The sequence below is a fragment of the Brugia malayi genome, assembly GCF_000002995.4.
Source record: "Brugia malayi strain FR3 genome assembly, contig: Bm_v4_Chr3_scaffold_001, whole genome shotgun sequence".
In the NCBI taxonomy this organism is placed as follows: domain Eukaryota; kingdom Metazoa; phylum Nematoda; class Chromadorea; order Rhabditida; family Onchocercidae; genus Brugia; species Brugia malayi.
The window spans coordinates 10356797-10371540 of NW_025062477.1; the positions used below are offsets into that span (position 1 = coordinate 10356797).

The 14744-nt window shown below is 32.5% G+C and overlaps 2 protein-coding genes across 3 annotated transcripts; both read left to right on the forward strand.

Moving 5' to 3' along the window:
- Positions 1–582: 582 nt before the first annotated feature.
- Positions 583–7427, forward strand: Bma-lin-35 (Retinoblastoma-associated protein A domain containing protein; the record flags this gene model as incomplete). 2 transcript variants are annotated; one of them, XM_043080755.1, is made up of 16 exons in its annotated part: positions 583–765; positions 959–1080; positions 1305–1552; positions 1954–2070; positions 2303–2498; positions 2737–2846; positions 3326–3489; positions 3844–3994; positions 4145–4341; positions 4639–4842; positions 5080–5263; positions 5341–5456; positions 5637–5917; positions 6136–6364; positions 6650–6808; positions 7311–7427. In XM_043080755.1, 16 exons carry the CDS (start codon positions 583–585, stop codon positions 7425–7427), a joined length of 2778 nt encoding a protein of 925 aa, XP_042936689.1. The 2 variants fall into 2 exon arrangements, with proteins under 2 accessions (XP_042936689.1, XP_042936690.1); XM_043080756.1 differs by having other exon boundaries at positions 6650–6812; positions 7311–7327.
- Positions 7428–9517: 2090 nt separating this feature from the next.
- Bma-cpb-3 (cytoplasmic polyadenylation element binding protein 3, putative) lies at positions 9518–13732 on the forward strand (the record flags this gene model as incomplete). The annotated part of the gene is made up of 12 exons (XM_043080757.1): positions 9518–9629; positions 9925–10136; positions 10397–10534; positions 10910–11095; positions 11343–11570; positions 11669–11785; positions 11859–11940; positions 12236–12447; positions 12576–12751; positions 12941–13076; positions 13282–13412; positions 13627–13732. 12 exons carry the CDS (start codon positions 9518–9520, stop codon positions 13730–13732), a joined length of 1836 nt encoding a protein of 611 aa, XP_042936691.1.
- Positions 13733–14744: the final 1012 nt, after the last annotated feature.

Genomic DNA, 14744 nt, shown 5'->3' on the forward strand with positions numbered 1-14744 from the left:
TTATCTCCCAAATATCAGTCTATTAAGCTTCTCTAAAGTCTTGATTTATCCACCGAAAATGCACTATTTCGTTATGACATTGCATCCAATCGCAAAGTGACATAAATTTGTGACATTGCGCACCCGAACCCGGACGCCGGGAATGTTATGTCGATTATGGAATTTGATTTCCGGGTGTACCTGATACGGCTGATGTGTTAGGGTCTGGGTCACTGTTAGCGAACTTTCCGTTTTCCATTACTACTTTAGTGTCATTTTCCTTAAACTAACAGTTGTAGATGCTCGTGAAATTTTAATTTCACAATAAGAACTCAGAATAACACCTTATTATTTAAATATTGAAATTTAGTTGGAACTTTTCTTAATGTCAAGAATAGCTATATACAAGTTTATTTTGTATTGGTAGCATGCATATATTAATTTAATGAATTCAAAATCATACGTTGTTATGTAAATATTTGATAAATTTTGATGAAAATTTTTATAATCTTTATTTGATGTTGAAGTGCAAACTTGTCATAAAAATAAATTTTTGGATCTTGTAAAAATTGCAACGTTTTTTATATGGCCGAAGATATTGATATGAAAAGTGAAACGTCTAGTAAATCACCGACGGGACAAAGCGAAACGGTGGACAACCTACAAGTCGAGCCATCAACAACATTCTTATATATCTGCAAACAGTTAGATCCTAAAATAGATGAAGATTTCATTGAAAAGGCTTGGAAACAGTACGATACTGTCGGAAAGCAATATGTGTTAGAGGTTTGTATGGATGAATTTTGCCAATAAACATATGTATTGCGTATTTGAATTTCACAATAACGAAAATATATGGTCTTAATTCTTGGTTCTTATTTTGAATTTAATTAGCTGCATTAGATTTATTAAATAATCATTAGAGATATCGGAATATCTTTTTTTTCCTAAATATCTGAAAAGAACATTTTTCTTGCAGGGGAAACAATTAACCTGGTATGCTTGTGCTGTTTATCTTTCGATGTGGCAAGGGAGCTTACTTGAGAATGCCGTACCGAAGAAATATTCGTTGGCTAAACTTCTCAAAATTTGTAAACTCAGGTATTCTTATTTTATATATTATCATTGACGGTATTCATAATTCATTACGTCTTGTTATCAAACACATGATGGTGAATACATTTTGCTAACCTAAGGATATGTAAATTGGTGGGTCTTACTATTAGTGATGTATATGTCCCATGGTGAAATGTTTTTTGAGGTTTGGTAGTTACGACTAAGATACTTAGACTGGATTAAATTCTTTAATGTTTCATTAAATGTAGTGTGCTTGAATTCTTCGACAAAGGAACTAAATGGGTGGAAATGATTAATGGGCCGCGGCGCTTAAAGGATCATATCAGTCGAGTGCAGTCGTCCCTTGCAGTTTCAGCGGTTGTTTTTAAAAAATTATTACCGATCTTCCGGAAGATATTTGCACCACCGTATAGTAATGATGATGAAGATGATGTGAAAGGTCTCAATTGCAAAAAACTGTTTTCTTTGCTGTGGACATTATTTATCGTAATGCGAAGTTAGTTCTTGATTTCCGGTCGTTTAATTCGGTTTTGTTTTGATTTATGTTAAGTAGAGAGCATGATTTGGTTGAGAAGTTGAAAACATGATGGGATTTTTTGATAATTTTTTTCTATGAATAGAAATGCTGGAGATGGTGGTTATCCATAGATTTCAATTTAACTTTGATGACAATGGATAACAATAGATGTTCGAAAAGTTAATAGTAGAAGTTAAATAACCAATCTTAGTTTTTGAACAAGTTGATCATTAAGTGGATAAAATGATAGTCTGGATCATCTGTACAAAACATCCGATTACTGAATACCTAGACATATCATCGCAGAAATAATCCTAGGCAATGAATGAGCAAGGCTTGAATTTACTTCTCGATATTTGCAAAGAAAATAATGTTTATAGAGCAATTCAACAGCGATGACTTGATGAACAGTTTTCATCTTTTGCTTTGTACAGTTGACTTCATCTTTCAAGATCTTCGACGCTCCGAAATGACTTGCTTATTGGATGGCGATTTCAGTGAGCTCTTTTTTCTTGAGTTTTGATGGTTTTATTTGTCTTGGTAAATAAGTTTTGATCTCGGTCATAATTATTGGTTATGCATTACGCTTATTAAGATATGTAATTGTTCTTTACATAAATGCGGCTCATGCTTAGTATATGTTTTGACTGCATCAAGAACAGTTATCAAATGTAAATAATTATCGTTATTATATTGTCAACTGTTTTTTTCTTTTTTTTTTTTTTTCAGTAAATGCTGTTGATATACAACACGAAGAAGATTCTATACTGGAAACATTATGCCAGATTTTTGAAGGTGTTGTCTTGGATGCAAAACACTTTCGAACCCACTGTTGGCTTCCCAAAATGCGCAGAATGTCGGAAGAGAAAACAATAGAAACAGGCGAAGATCTGACCAATTTTGCTGCTAATGAATTTATCAACAAGTATATATTTTAATTATACCACTTGATTTGGATTCTATGAACCAAATCAAATATAGTTTGAGATGGGTGATCCGTTCCAAATTTCATGAAATATTTCCCAAAATATTTGAAGGCTTGCAAGTCTTGTTTTCTTCATAAGCATTTAGTAAACAAGCCAGCGTTCACGACATGATTTTTTAATTGATAAAGTTTGTATTTACCTTTTCAGTTTTTTCTCATACCTATATTCTTTCTGCAGGAAAAAGTTGGATAGTATATATGAGGAACTGATTGTGAAACGAGGTGAAATGGATGAAAGGATGTTTCTGCCGGCGGATATTTCTATCGTGTTCGATGAAGCCTATGATGGTATACACAGTTAAAAAGATTGAAAATTAGTTTAAAACGCTACTTTTACATCAAAATTGAAGTGAAGAAGTAGAGGAAGGATTGCGTTTCTTTTTTCTGTCTAAGAAAAAGGGAAATTTTAAATGCGAAAAGGAAACCCCTAATATTCATGATTTTATGTAGTGATTCTTTATGACTAAAACGATCCATTGCTCTCTAATGTTTACGATCATATTAAAAAATGAAAATATTGAGATTAAGGCCCTGTTTTATGACTGAAAGAAGATTTTTGTTCTGGAAGCTATCTCGGTTGCTTAATAAGTTTATGTCAAATCAGTACTTCGGTTACTTGAAGGCGGCAGCATATCAATATAAAAAGTATTAACTGAGTAACCTAGGATTGCAGTGAACATTGAACAAGTGAGTTTTTTTCTTTTTGTAATCTTTATTTGTTTAATGTAATTCAAATCTTTCTGTTTTGAATTGATTCACTATTTCAGAATGTGCAGTGCAGCGTCTTCGGCGTTCAGAAGATGGTGATAATCTTGTTGATGCAGATATGTTGCTGCGTATAAGTACCCAAAGTTGTTTGGAGCGACTTCAAGATCAGAGGCAACAAAGGACTCCATTGAGTGGCCGAGGATATGTCATATCCGCAGAGCAGGTGCTTAGTTTTCTTCCATTTTTATTCAGAGATTATTTAGGGTTAAGTTAGATGAGGACGGAATCATAAGCTTTGCTTGTGCTTTCATTGTGATACTACTTCAGTGTGACAGGATCTGTACTGTACAGAAGAAGTTTATGCTTTAATGTTTGTATTAAGGGGTAGGAAAATACAGTCAGTGATTATTTAGGATAAAGTTGAGTAAGAACGGAACTGAAACACGTTTTAAATATTATTGCATTTTCACATAATTTCTTTTTTTCACATTTTTACAATTTCTTCTTCATTTCACTTGTATTGTTCGTTTTATTGATGATCATTTTAATGAATTGTATTGAAATTACTTTTTTTCAGTATTGTCCTGCTACACCAGTTTCCGCTTCACTTTATAATGCTTCGAAACTAGAAGCGTTACTTCAAGATAATTGGAGGAGATTGGATGCTGAAGTAGAGAGCATTTTATGTCACAGCTGCCAAGATCCATTTGAGAAAATTATGAATATTGGTAAATGTATTATAATTCCTTAAGTTTTGAAGTAAACTGAAATCATGAGGAGAAAATTACTGTGAAATATTTGGATTGGTTTAAATAAGTAAGGCTTAGGAATTACTTTAAATATACAAATCTCATACGAAAGAAATTTAAACATTTCAGTATCTCAGTTAAGTGAACGTCTGGAAGAAGTAATAGAAAATGAAGGACGGTTAGATGGAGCTGGCTATGATGCTTCATTTCGTCAAATGTTTGCAGTTCGAAAGAACAATACAGAATCTTTATTCTTTCGTTTCTTGCATAAAATAGCTTTTTCGGAAAGAGATCGTTTGGGAAGTGGAAGTATCGTTAAGCTAAGTGTGGGTCTTTTATCTTGATATAAATAAATTTGGTGGAAATTATAAATTTGATACTCAGTTCTAATTGCTTAAGGTAACCTTATTTTGTAATAACCTTTTTAGTTTGAATTTAGCGCTAAACAGATTTTGGCTACAGTGAAGTTTTTATTTTGTCGCTTTTTTATCTCATATTTAAATAAGTGTTTGTATTTGCCGTATTTAAATTGTAGTTTTAAATGTAACTAATATAAATTCAAATTTTAATGAGATTGATTGGTTTTCCAGATTTTAAGTTGATCAGACAGTATCCTATTATAGGCTGTATTGCTGAGAGAAGATTTCTTGAAAGCTTTGTACGTCTGTGCTTTGCAACTGGTCCTTTTTACATATGAAAGTGTGCGGGAATTCCCGTGGAGCCTGGAAATTATGCGACTGCCTGCTATACATTTTTACAAAGTTATTGAACTAATTATACGAGCCGATTCTTCTTTATCGCGTGAAATGGTTAAGCATCTCAATAAGGTATACGTTTTGCCATATTTGTCATTTATTAAAAAGGCAGAATTTTTCTGTTAAAGATCTTTTCATGCAGTTTGAAGTTTCTCTCAATATTCGGTATTGTAGTTCAGGTATCCTGTGAAGTACTTCACTGGATTTATAGACGACTAACTTTCAGTTTTGTTTCTTTAGCAGTCAGATGTATTTTATGAAAAATAATACAAATTGTTTTGTATCGTCGTTTTAATTCTGTGTTTACAGGTTGAAGAACGTGTGCTGGAAGAGTTTGCGTGGAGTTTAGATTCACCATTATGGCCTAGCTTACATCGGCGAACCGATGGTGTACCATCAAGTCAAGCGGTGTCGTTGGAAACCTTAGAGGGTTACTCTGTGAGGCAGCCATCTCTTTCACAACGTTATACCTTGTCACCCGTCAAACCACTCGGTAGATTTTGTAGGGTTTCCTTTTTTTTTTTTTTGATTTCGATTTTATCCAATAAAGTAATTTTGTTTTCTAAACAGCAAAACGTCGGCTCGAGTTTGATGACGATGACTCATCATGCATTGCTGCAAAACGGCGAGTTCCAGATGCTGAAAATTCAACACCAACATCTGCAACACTATTATTTTTCCGCAAGGCGCGTTTGTTTATTTTTAGTAATTATTGTTTGACGAAGTTTCAACGCGTGAACATAAAATATTACTGAAAAGCGAAAAAATTTATTATATCATTCAGTAAGTAATAGTAGTTGTTGATTAAATTTGCATTTTTTTTTTTTTTTTTTTGACTTTGTTCTTTATAGCACAATCATGTTCAGGTATATTATTTGGCAGCAGTTCGCTTGCGTGATCTCTGCGAACGAGTACGTCTTGATGAAAAAGGTCGTCAGCGAGCTTGGACTTTGTTTGAACATGTTTTGAGAACGGAAACATCCCTTATGGCTGGAAGGCATTTGGATCAAAACTTGATGTGCTGTTTATATGTGGTAGCAAAAATTGGCCAGCAAAATATTTCTTTCCACGACATTATGTACCATTACCGTCATCAACCTCAAGCTACTTCACGTGTATACCGGCGAGTTCTGGTGGAGAACACTTCGTTAGTTTCTAGATAGTAGTCATATTTGGTTTGCTAAATTTTAGTTTTTATGAAGTATTTCAGTTATTATTTTTTAATAAGATAAGGAAGTTTCTTTTCTTTCTTCCAAATTTTCTACCTCTTCAGTGAAATAAGAAAGAAAATAAAAATTTTGAGAGAAATTCACTTTTTTAATTTCGCTTTATTAAATTTAATTATTTGAACGGGGAAAAATTCAGTTCACCTCCGATCATTTTGGATGATGGTGCTTCTCATGATTCTGTTGGTTCTGCATCAGGAGACAAATTCCGTTCTGAATCGTCAGTATCGGGAGCAGTTACTGGCAGTGGTACAGCGACACCAGAACATCAGAACGTGGAATATATTGATCTCATCAAATACTACAATCACATTTTCATTGCTCATGTGAAATCTTTTGTGCAAAAATTGCAGCCGGGGATTGCAGAGGTTATTTAATCATTAACTAATATTGATCTGTTTTTTTTAAGCAACATATATGTATACATATGCCATCTTTTAATAGGATGTTGAAATCGCTGGTAAACTTCTTTATTTCTTAGGAGCATACCTGCTTCTTTTTATTTTCTCGTTATTTTCTACGACGTAAAATATTCAGTACTTTTAAGAAGGAATTTTTTCATATGCTGTCGTTACTGAAAACTTTAGCGTTGTTTGGTAAAAGAAGTGCAATCGAAGAAATTCAGTGCATATATCGGAATATTTGTTTTATAGAGTGGTGTTTCTCTGTTATCAATTCCAGTGGTGCATTGTAATCGCTTGTCTCCTCAGAGGAGCGTATCTGATCGTATTACCGTTACACCAATGCCTACTTCATTGCCATCGTCACCATCACGACCATACAGATATATCTTTGATAAGACACCAGTCAAAGTAGGTTCGAGAATTTTTTGAGTTTCAAAATATTGTCTGTTACAAGATTTCAATAACTGACAACAATTCAACATGCAAAGTGATGAATGTAATAAAAAAGGGTTTATAAGCAAAAATCACAATGTTTATAAATTTATATTAAATCTATTAAGCATATGTTGTTAGATACTCATAGCTAAATGAAACAATGCAAAGACAAGAAAACGGAGAGGAATTGCGTCCAGCAGTAGTTATTTTGGAAACTAGGCCGAATGATCCTGACGATTTAAAATTAAATACATAATTTATGAAAAATTAAATACTTATTTATTTGTTTACTTGCGTAGTAAGTAGGTTCATTTCTTTATATCTTCTGAACCAAGTTGATAAGTAGGTACATCCCGATTATTAATAATTTGATTGAGGGTAGTAATAAGTTATTGCTTCTTCTTAGGTAAAAGGAAAAATCGGACTAAAAAATGGTTTTTAGTATTTTCAAATTGGAAATACACTTTCTGTTTAGGAACTAAATTCAATTAATCTGATAATGCATAACGCTGGTCGAACAATCCCTCAGTTGTCTTCTGGTGGTTTTCAGCAAGGCTCATATCGCAATTTGGTCGCCCGTACGATGTCTTAATACTTATAATGATATTCTGGATTAAAAAAGAAAAAGAAAAAAAAGAGAGGATTGCTTGTTATTTATTTCACTAGTTTCTTGGAATATCCAAAGAAACATTTTGAGTTCGTAAAGAAAGAATGTAATCTCAAGATTTTGGTTTTAGAATATTTTCCAGAAATTTTCATGTGTTGTTTAGTTATTTTGTCTTTGAAGCGAAAGGGTTGTGGATCTCAAAAATGGATTAACTTAAATTTTCTGTGATGTGTTTTACTCCAACTTTAGGTTTGCAAGTTTTATTACTTTATTTCCAGTGTACACATTTCTAGTTTTTGGACCTTTCTATGTTTTCATTTCCCAATTTTCGAACCTTTTTTAAGTCTGCTTTGTTTTACGTATTATTTAATTTTTGATATATATGTATGTATTTGTATGTTTGTGTGATGAAGTAACTTTCATTTGATTTTAATTACAATTTTTCTACTTATGTGGAATAAATTCTGAAGTATTTTGCAATTTCCATATGAGACACATTTCAATTCTAATTAAACGATTTAATTCACTTCAAAATTTTAAATAACAAATCTTAAAAGAAAGAAATATGATTTAAATTCAAGTGAAAGATCAAAACGTTTACAAGTTAGTGCATAGTCGATGAGAGCAAACGCATAGCAATTTTTGGAATGGATCAGGCTACGTGACAATTATCATTTTTTGGATAAGAATGTAGGATGGAATGGACTTGAGTACGTGACTATTAACAATAATTTCAAGTGAGAATAGTGGCTATCGGTTGATTGGTGATTAGTCTGTTAGTCGGCTGGTATGGTATGGTTGGTTGGTTGGTTGGTTGATTGGTTGGTTGGTTGGTTGGTTGATTGATTGATTGATTGGTTGGTTGATTGATTGATTGGTTGGTTGGTTGATCACTTTTGTTGAATTGTTGGGGAATTTTTGATTGTTAACCAAGCTTTTTTTTTTTAATTTCAATTTCAATTTTGAATTAGTCATAATTAGTTTAAAGGATGAAGTGAAAAAAGTGAGAAGTAAAGCAATAAAAATTGGATTAGGAAAATTAATAATATGCCAGATAATTTCTAATAATCTAAAAGTAACTGATTAATTGATTTATGAAGAAATGCTTCGTTTTTTTTTTTTTTTTTTTTTTAGAGCTTCAAATGGAATTTTAAATTGAAAAAGTCCTTGTTTCATTTAGCTAACAATCATTTCGCTTTGATAAAAATAATTCAAAAGTTATAAGACTTTTTTGAATCACTTTAAAATCATTCTTTTTTCTGGAAATATTTTAAAATCCTGAGAAATTATTGGTTGGACAAAGCATATCTCAGCATTTTACACCAGTAGAAAAAGGACCAATTTCAGTCTCAATCAAAGGTTCCCAATCATTTTAATTTTCCAGCAATTTCAAGGTATTCTCACCAAACTCTATTTAAATATAAGGTACTGTAGTACTTACATAGTATTCGCCTGCTGCGTAAATTATGATTTCGTTGAAATTTCACAAAAATCCTAATAATCCTTTCGTGTGCTTCATTTTAACTTATATAGAAGTAGTACAGAAAAATATTGGTAGCACACTGTTAAACTACTTCTAATTGTTGCTTTAATTATTTCATCAAAGTTCATTACTATTACGATAGCCCAAATATCTCATCCAGCTAATATCAAAGAAAAGATGACTTGTTTTTCTCATCGATCCGTATTAAAATAAAATGATCTAACAGTTGGCTTCGTTCATATTGGTTAGTTAGCAGTAGATGTGCCACTTTTTTTATTAAAAAAAATTTATGTTAGTGTACATGATGACAAGAAGAAGGTGATCTTTCCAAATATATGAAACATTTCGAAGTTTGTATTTCATAAGTTCGGGATGCTATTTCAGTAAAAAAATAGTATTTAAAACTACATGCGTGAAAATTTTAAAGATAGTATTAATTTAAAAGCTTGAAATCTTACACAGGATATTTTGAATTAAGTATTTAAATTTTCATTTAACTCCTGAATATTTTTTTTTTTTTTACTTTTTTTTTTTTTTTTTACTTGTTATTCATGCGCAAAAGAAATAATTTTATTATATTCTTTCTGGATAAATGGACAAATTACAAGTAAAAGATGAGAACAAAATAAAGGTTCTGGAAGAGAAAACGATGACAAGCAAAATACCTGTTGCTGTTGCTGCGAAGATTCTTACATCTAAGAAAGGTAGGGAGAGATTTTTCAAAAGCTAAAAGCCTACTTTGGAAGTTCTTATTCATTTTCTAATGTTTTCTCAGAATATAATTTCATAGAGTTTAGATAGATTAATGATAGTTGAGATATGAATTTTATGTGATAAAAGTTAACTGAAATGTTTTCTCGGCAAATAACGTTTTTTGCAAGATCTCAATCATATCTTTCTCGATTGTTCGGTTTTGTTTTACTTAAGGAATATGATAATGTATCCACAAAAATTATATGAGAATTTTGTTGTAAAAGCTAATGTGTGTTTTCATTGAAGTTGAATCTGAAATGAATTCTCTCAATCTCATCGACCAAAATCATAATAACTGTCATGCTAACGGCAAATCAAATATTGCAAATATCCGCAAGACAGATGCCGGTGCTGTTGTTACTGACACCATTACAAAAGTTAGTAATGAAGCTACAAGAAACATTGGGAATTCAGGAAATTATCAGGCGAACAGCGATAGAGAAATCAGATCAACAAAGGTTAGTCTTTGCTATATGAGAATCACTTATCTTTTTTAAAACGACTTAATCTTTTACAGTTAGTGTAAATCTTATTATTTAATGATTTTGCCTCTTTTTTTTAAAAAAAAAAAAAAAAAAAGCATTACCTTGGTCATTCTTATGAACTCCTGGACATGGCATTGTATTTTTAAATTTTTATTTTTTACTAGTGTCAAAATGGAATGATTAATTTTTTTGAGAGAAGAGGAGAATTATATTTAAGATTACTCATTTTATAGCCATTGGATTTGATGATTATCGATACTCAGCCGATACAGAAATCGTGGCAAACAGTAATGACTGGACCCAATCAGCAATATCATCATCAAATTGTGACACACATGGTGCAGAATGGATATTCGCCAACTTATGTGCAGGTTTAAAATTCTTTACTATCACTGCTAACAAATACTAACCAATTTATGATTTAATCCATAAAGTAATATTTTACAGTTTACGGTAGTGATATATAACCTATTGCGTTCCAAATATGATCGAAGGAAATTTATTTATAAAGGAACAGTGTAAATACTAAGATTGCATACAATGTATTCAAATCTATTCGTTGTAGGTGAAAGTAATAAATGTACCATCATGGATATGAGAAAATTTTGTTTGAGTTCTTGAAGATAGAATAAAATGAGGATACTATAAAGCATTGGAAGTTTATTGTTGGGATTTTTATGGCGGATCACTTGCACTTGATAGAACAGTTAGGATGAATCTATAATGACATGTCATTGCATTTTAAGATGATGACAGCATCCGTGGTACGGTCACAGGTAACTGAAGCAAGTGTTGACTTCGAAATGCGACGTGAAAAACCATGCTGCTGGAAGGGTGAATTACCACCTCGTAATTACTGTAATCCAGTGTTTTCTAGTAAAGTTTTTATTGGTGGTGTTCCATGGGATATTACAGAAACCGCACTTCTTGACGTAAGTATTCTTAGTTTCTACCAATAAACTTTTATTTTCAGTTGTATATATAGGCTATCATTTTCATTTCAACAAAACTTCAAATGCTGTTCTTAAAAGTGAAACAGGAAACACTGTCACATGGTGGTTTAATAAAAGTGATTAAAAGCTTAACGGATGCCATTGTCGAAAGGAATTCTAGATAAAAGCCATACACATGCTTTCTTAACAAGTTTACTGAATTTTTCTAATTTTTGCAAAAATTCAGTCATTTTCGAAATATGGACCCTGCCGAGTGGAATGGCCTAGCAAAGAATTGCGTCATACACGCATAAACCCACGACGAGCCAAAATTACTGGTTATGTGTATATGGTTTTCGAAAATGATGGGGCGGTGAAAAACTTGCTGCAAGATTGCTCTCAGGAGTTTGGAACAGCTGGTGAATGGTATTTCAAATTGACAGCACGACGAGCCAATGGATTGGAAATCAGACAGGTATTTTTAAGTGTTCAAGCGAAAAATCATCTCGACTACTTTTTCCAGTTATTCCTATTATTCCTAACTTTCAAAACACTGTATGATATTTATACCAGGTGCAAGTTATTCCATGGGTGATAACAGATGCCTCGTATATTATCAGTCCGAATGTTTCTCTGGACCTTAAAAAAACAGTATTTGTTGGGGCTTTGCATGGCATGATTACGGCCCAGGTGAGCTCTTTAACAAAATCAGGTCACGTTTAACTGTTGTTGAGAGGGGTCTGTTTAATTAATTTCTGTTAAGGTTTTGTTCTCCATTATGAGAGATGTTTACGGTGATGTACTTTATGTTGGAATCGATACAGATCGTCAAAAGTATCCTATAGGTAAGTTATTCATTTTAGAATCACGTGTAATTCTAAAATTCTTTTTAAAACAAAGTGATTCTAAAGCATTATGTGTTGTGCTTTGGAATCATTTTAAAACCATATATATTTTCACAAACTTATCTTAAAGAAATGAATTGGTCTATGTGGGAAAGTGAAGATGAAGATGTTAATCATATCGATAACTTTGAGGTTTGTACATGTAAGTGTTGTAGATGTAAATACTGAAGAAGGAAATATGAATCTTATTATGTTGCTTATGATTACTAGTGTGTTTATTCTTATTCATGTCTAGGCAGTGCGCGAGTCACGTTTTCAACTCAGTCAGCTTACTTCCGCGCGATTGAATCCGGTTATCTTGAAATTCACACTTCGAAATTTACGAAAAAAGTACAGATTGATCCATTTTTGGAGGATGCTAAATGTTCACAATGTGAATGTGTTCAGGGACCATATTTCTGTCGCGAAAAGAGCTGTTTTAAATATTTTTGTCTGCAATGCTGGGAGGTAAGAAAATTAAAAAATTTCCGACTTTCTTTGTTTTTGTCAATTCTTTGCTGTTAGGAAACTATATTACTAAAATATTAGTTCATTCAAATTCATGTTTCGATTTGAATTCACTAATTTCACTATAGGTTCGTCATGCACTGACTGGTCCATATGGCAGCCACAAACCTATGATTCGCACACATCGTCGACCGGTGCAATCAGAAACTTACTTTGCTTACAGTGCTGCTAACTGTGCTGTTTCATATGACCCTCACACTGTTCTATCGCAACAATATTTTGGAACTTTTACATCTGAGATTGGGTATGCTACTGAACTTTTTGTTGTTCTTAACACTGATTAAATTTAAAAAGAAGAATATACGCAATAAACTGGGATGGATTGGAGTCGCAGCGAAGATTAGCTAATTTCAGACAGAAACATAGATTCAACGGATTGAAATCCTTAGTTTAAATCACTTTAATTTTAACAGGAGGAATATATCTACTTCAGGATTCAGATGAACATTCGACCTCCGATTCCCGATCATATTGCAGAAGTTGCTCAACCTACAAGTATGAAGCTGGCGTTTAGACAGCCGACATATCTATTGCCTACTTATTCCAACCATTCTCTCAAGCAAGTGCAGGTAAGCTTAGTCTTTTGCTACTGCTGTAAATAAGATTCGATTGAGATAGCAAAAAGCAATCTTGCAAACTACTTTGTCAGTTGTACGTAATAATCTATCTAGTTCCAGTTGTACATGTTCTACATCATATAATCTGCATTACCGACTACTGGTGATTTCAGTTTACACTGAACATCTTTCTCTCGATAATGCATTTCCATTTTAGGTTTGGGTGCCTCCTGTGAGTCAACCTCACATCTTTCCGCAAGAAAGTAATCTGAAAGCACGAACTCTATCCCGACTCACTCCATGCATTGGTTCAAACTTCTCTGAAAGTGTCAGTGGACACAATCACAGGTAAGGATTATAAGGAATCCAGAAGTTGTCCTAAATAGTTTTAAATTTGCATCGGTGTCAGTGAATATCCATTAATTTCTTTCTGTCTTTTTTGATTTCTTTTAAAAAGGATCAAAGCAAATTTGTTTAGATCGTCGCCAACTTGGGTTCTTTTCATGGTAAATGATTCATTTTGCTTGAAAAAGTTGCTAAATATCTTTTTTTATTTTTCAAGTGATTCATCTCTTCGTATGGAAAATATTGCTGACGACACATTGCATGCTGCGCCGATGTCATCGAGCTCCCCGAACATTGAAACTGTTTCAACTAGTGCTCCATAAAAACACTCATATGCAATGTTGAGTTAAAAATTTATATCCATGTCAACAAAAGCATCTTTGTCACAATTAATTTAAAATTTGATGCCATTTGTTTAAATTTTTGTTTAAGATGTTTAAATTGTTTAAATTGTGTACTTGTTATCCGTAATTGTGCAAAATATGCCAGTATTTACCATTTTTTGAACTTATGCGTTGAAATTGTAGTCCTAACAACTTCAAAAGTTCTTTTTGTGAAGAATTTCTGATCATATTGAAATCTAGATTTTTTCTTCCTTTTTTCTATCCCAATTTCATTTCCGTATTTTCTCCTCCTTCTCTCTGCTTTTTGATACTTTCAGAGAAGACAGTCGTTTTATTGGTTTAATTCAGAAAATTTTGAATTTGGGAACATCTGGTATGGTAATATCTTCAAAATGCAAATAATTTTAACTAACCCTGCGGAAGAGATAGATATTTCTACCTCGTTCTGACAAAATTTCAAGCTTCTGAGCTAGTTTGATACTTGAGTTCTCATCTTTGTTCGTATATACATATCATATGCTGAAGATGTCATAGCAGATTTCAAAGGAATGTAACACAGTTTGAGTACATCTCGGCTGAAAGAATAATAGAGTATGTATTGTATAGAGCTATCAGTTTTACACGCACAGTGATATAGAATTTTGACATAATATTGTTATGTTGAAAGCCAAACGACTTGTTTTTATTACAAATCTTTTAAAAATATTTTTGATTTTAACTAAATAGTTCTGAGTTCTTTACAAGTAACTGTCTGAGTTTTCATCTGCCTTTCTTATCGTCAAGCTCGTTGGGTTTTCTTCAGTTGCAGTGTGAATTTGATTGTTGACTGTCTGCTAATGTGTCTTGGAATAGTTCAGAAATTCTTTTCAAGACTGTTCTAAAATGACTTTTTTTTTCTGAGTCATCTTTTGAGACGTCCATAGGTATATTCAAGATTTACGAAAGGTGTTTCTTCAGTCCTCAAATTCATATCGGGCTGGATAACTAGTTT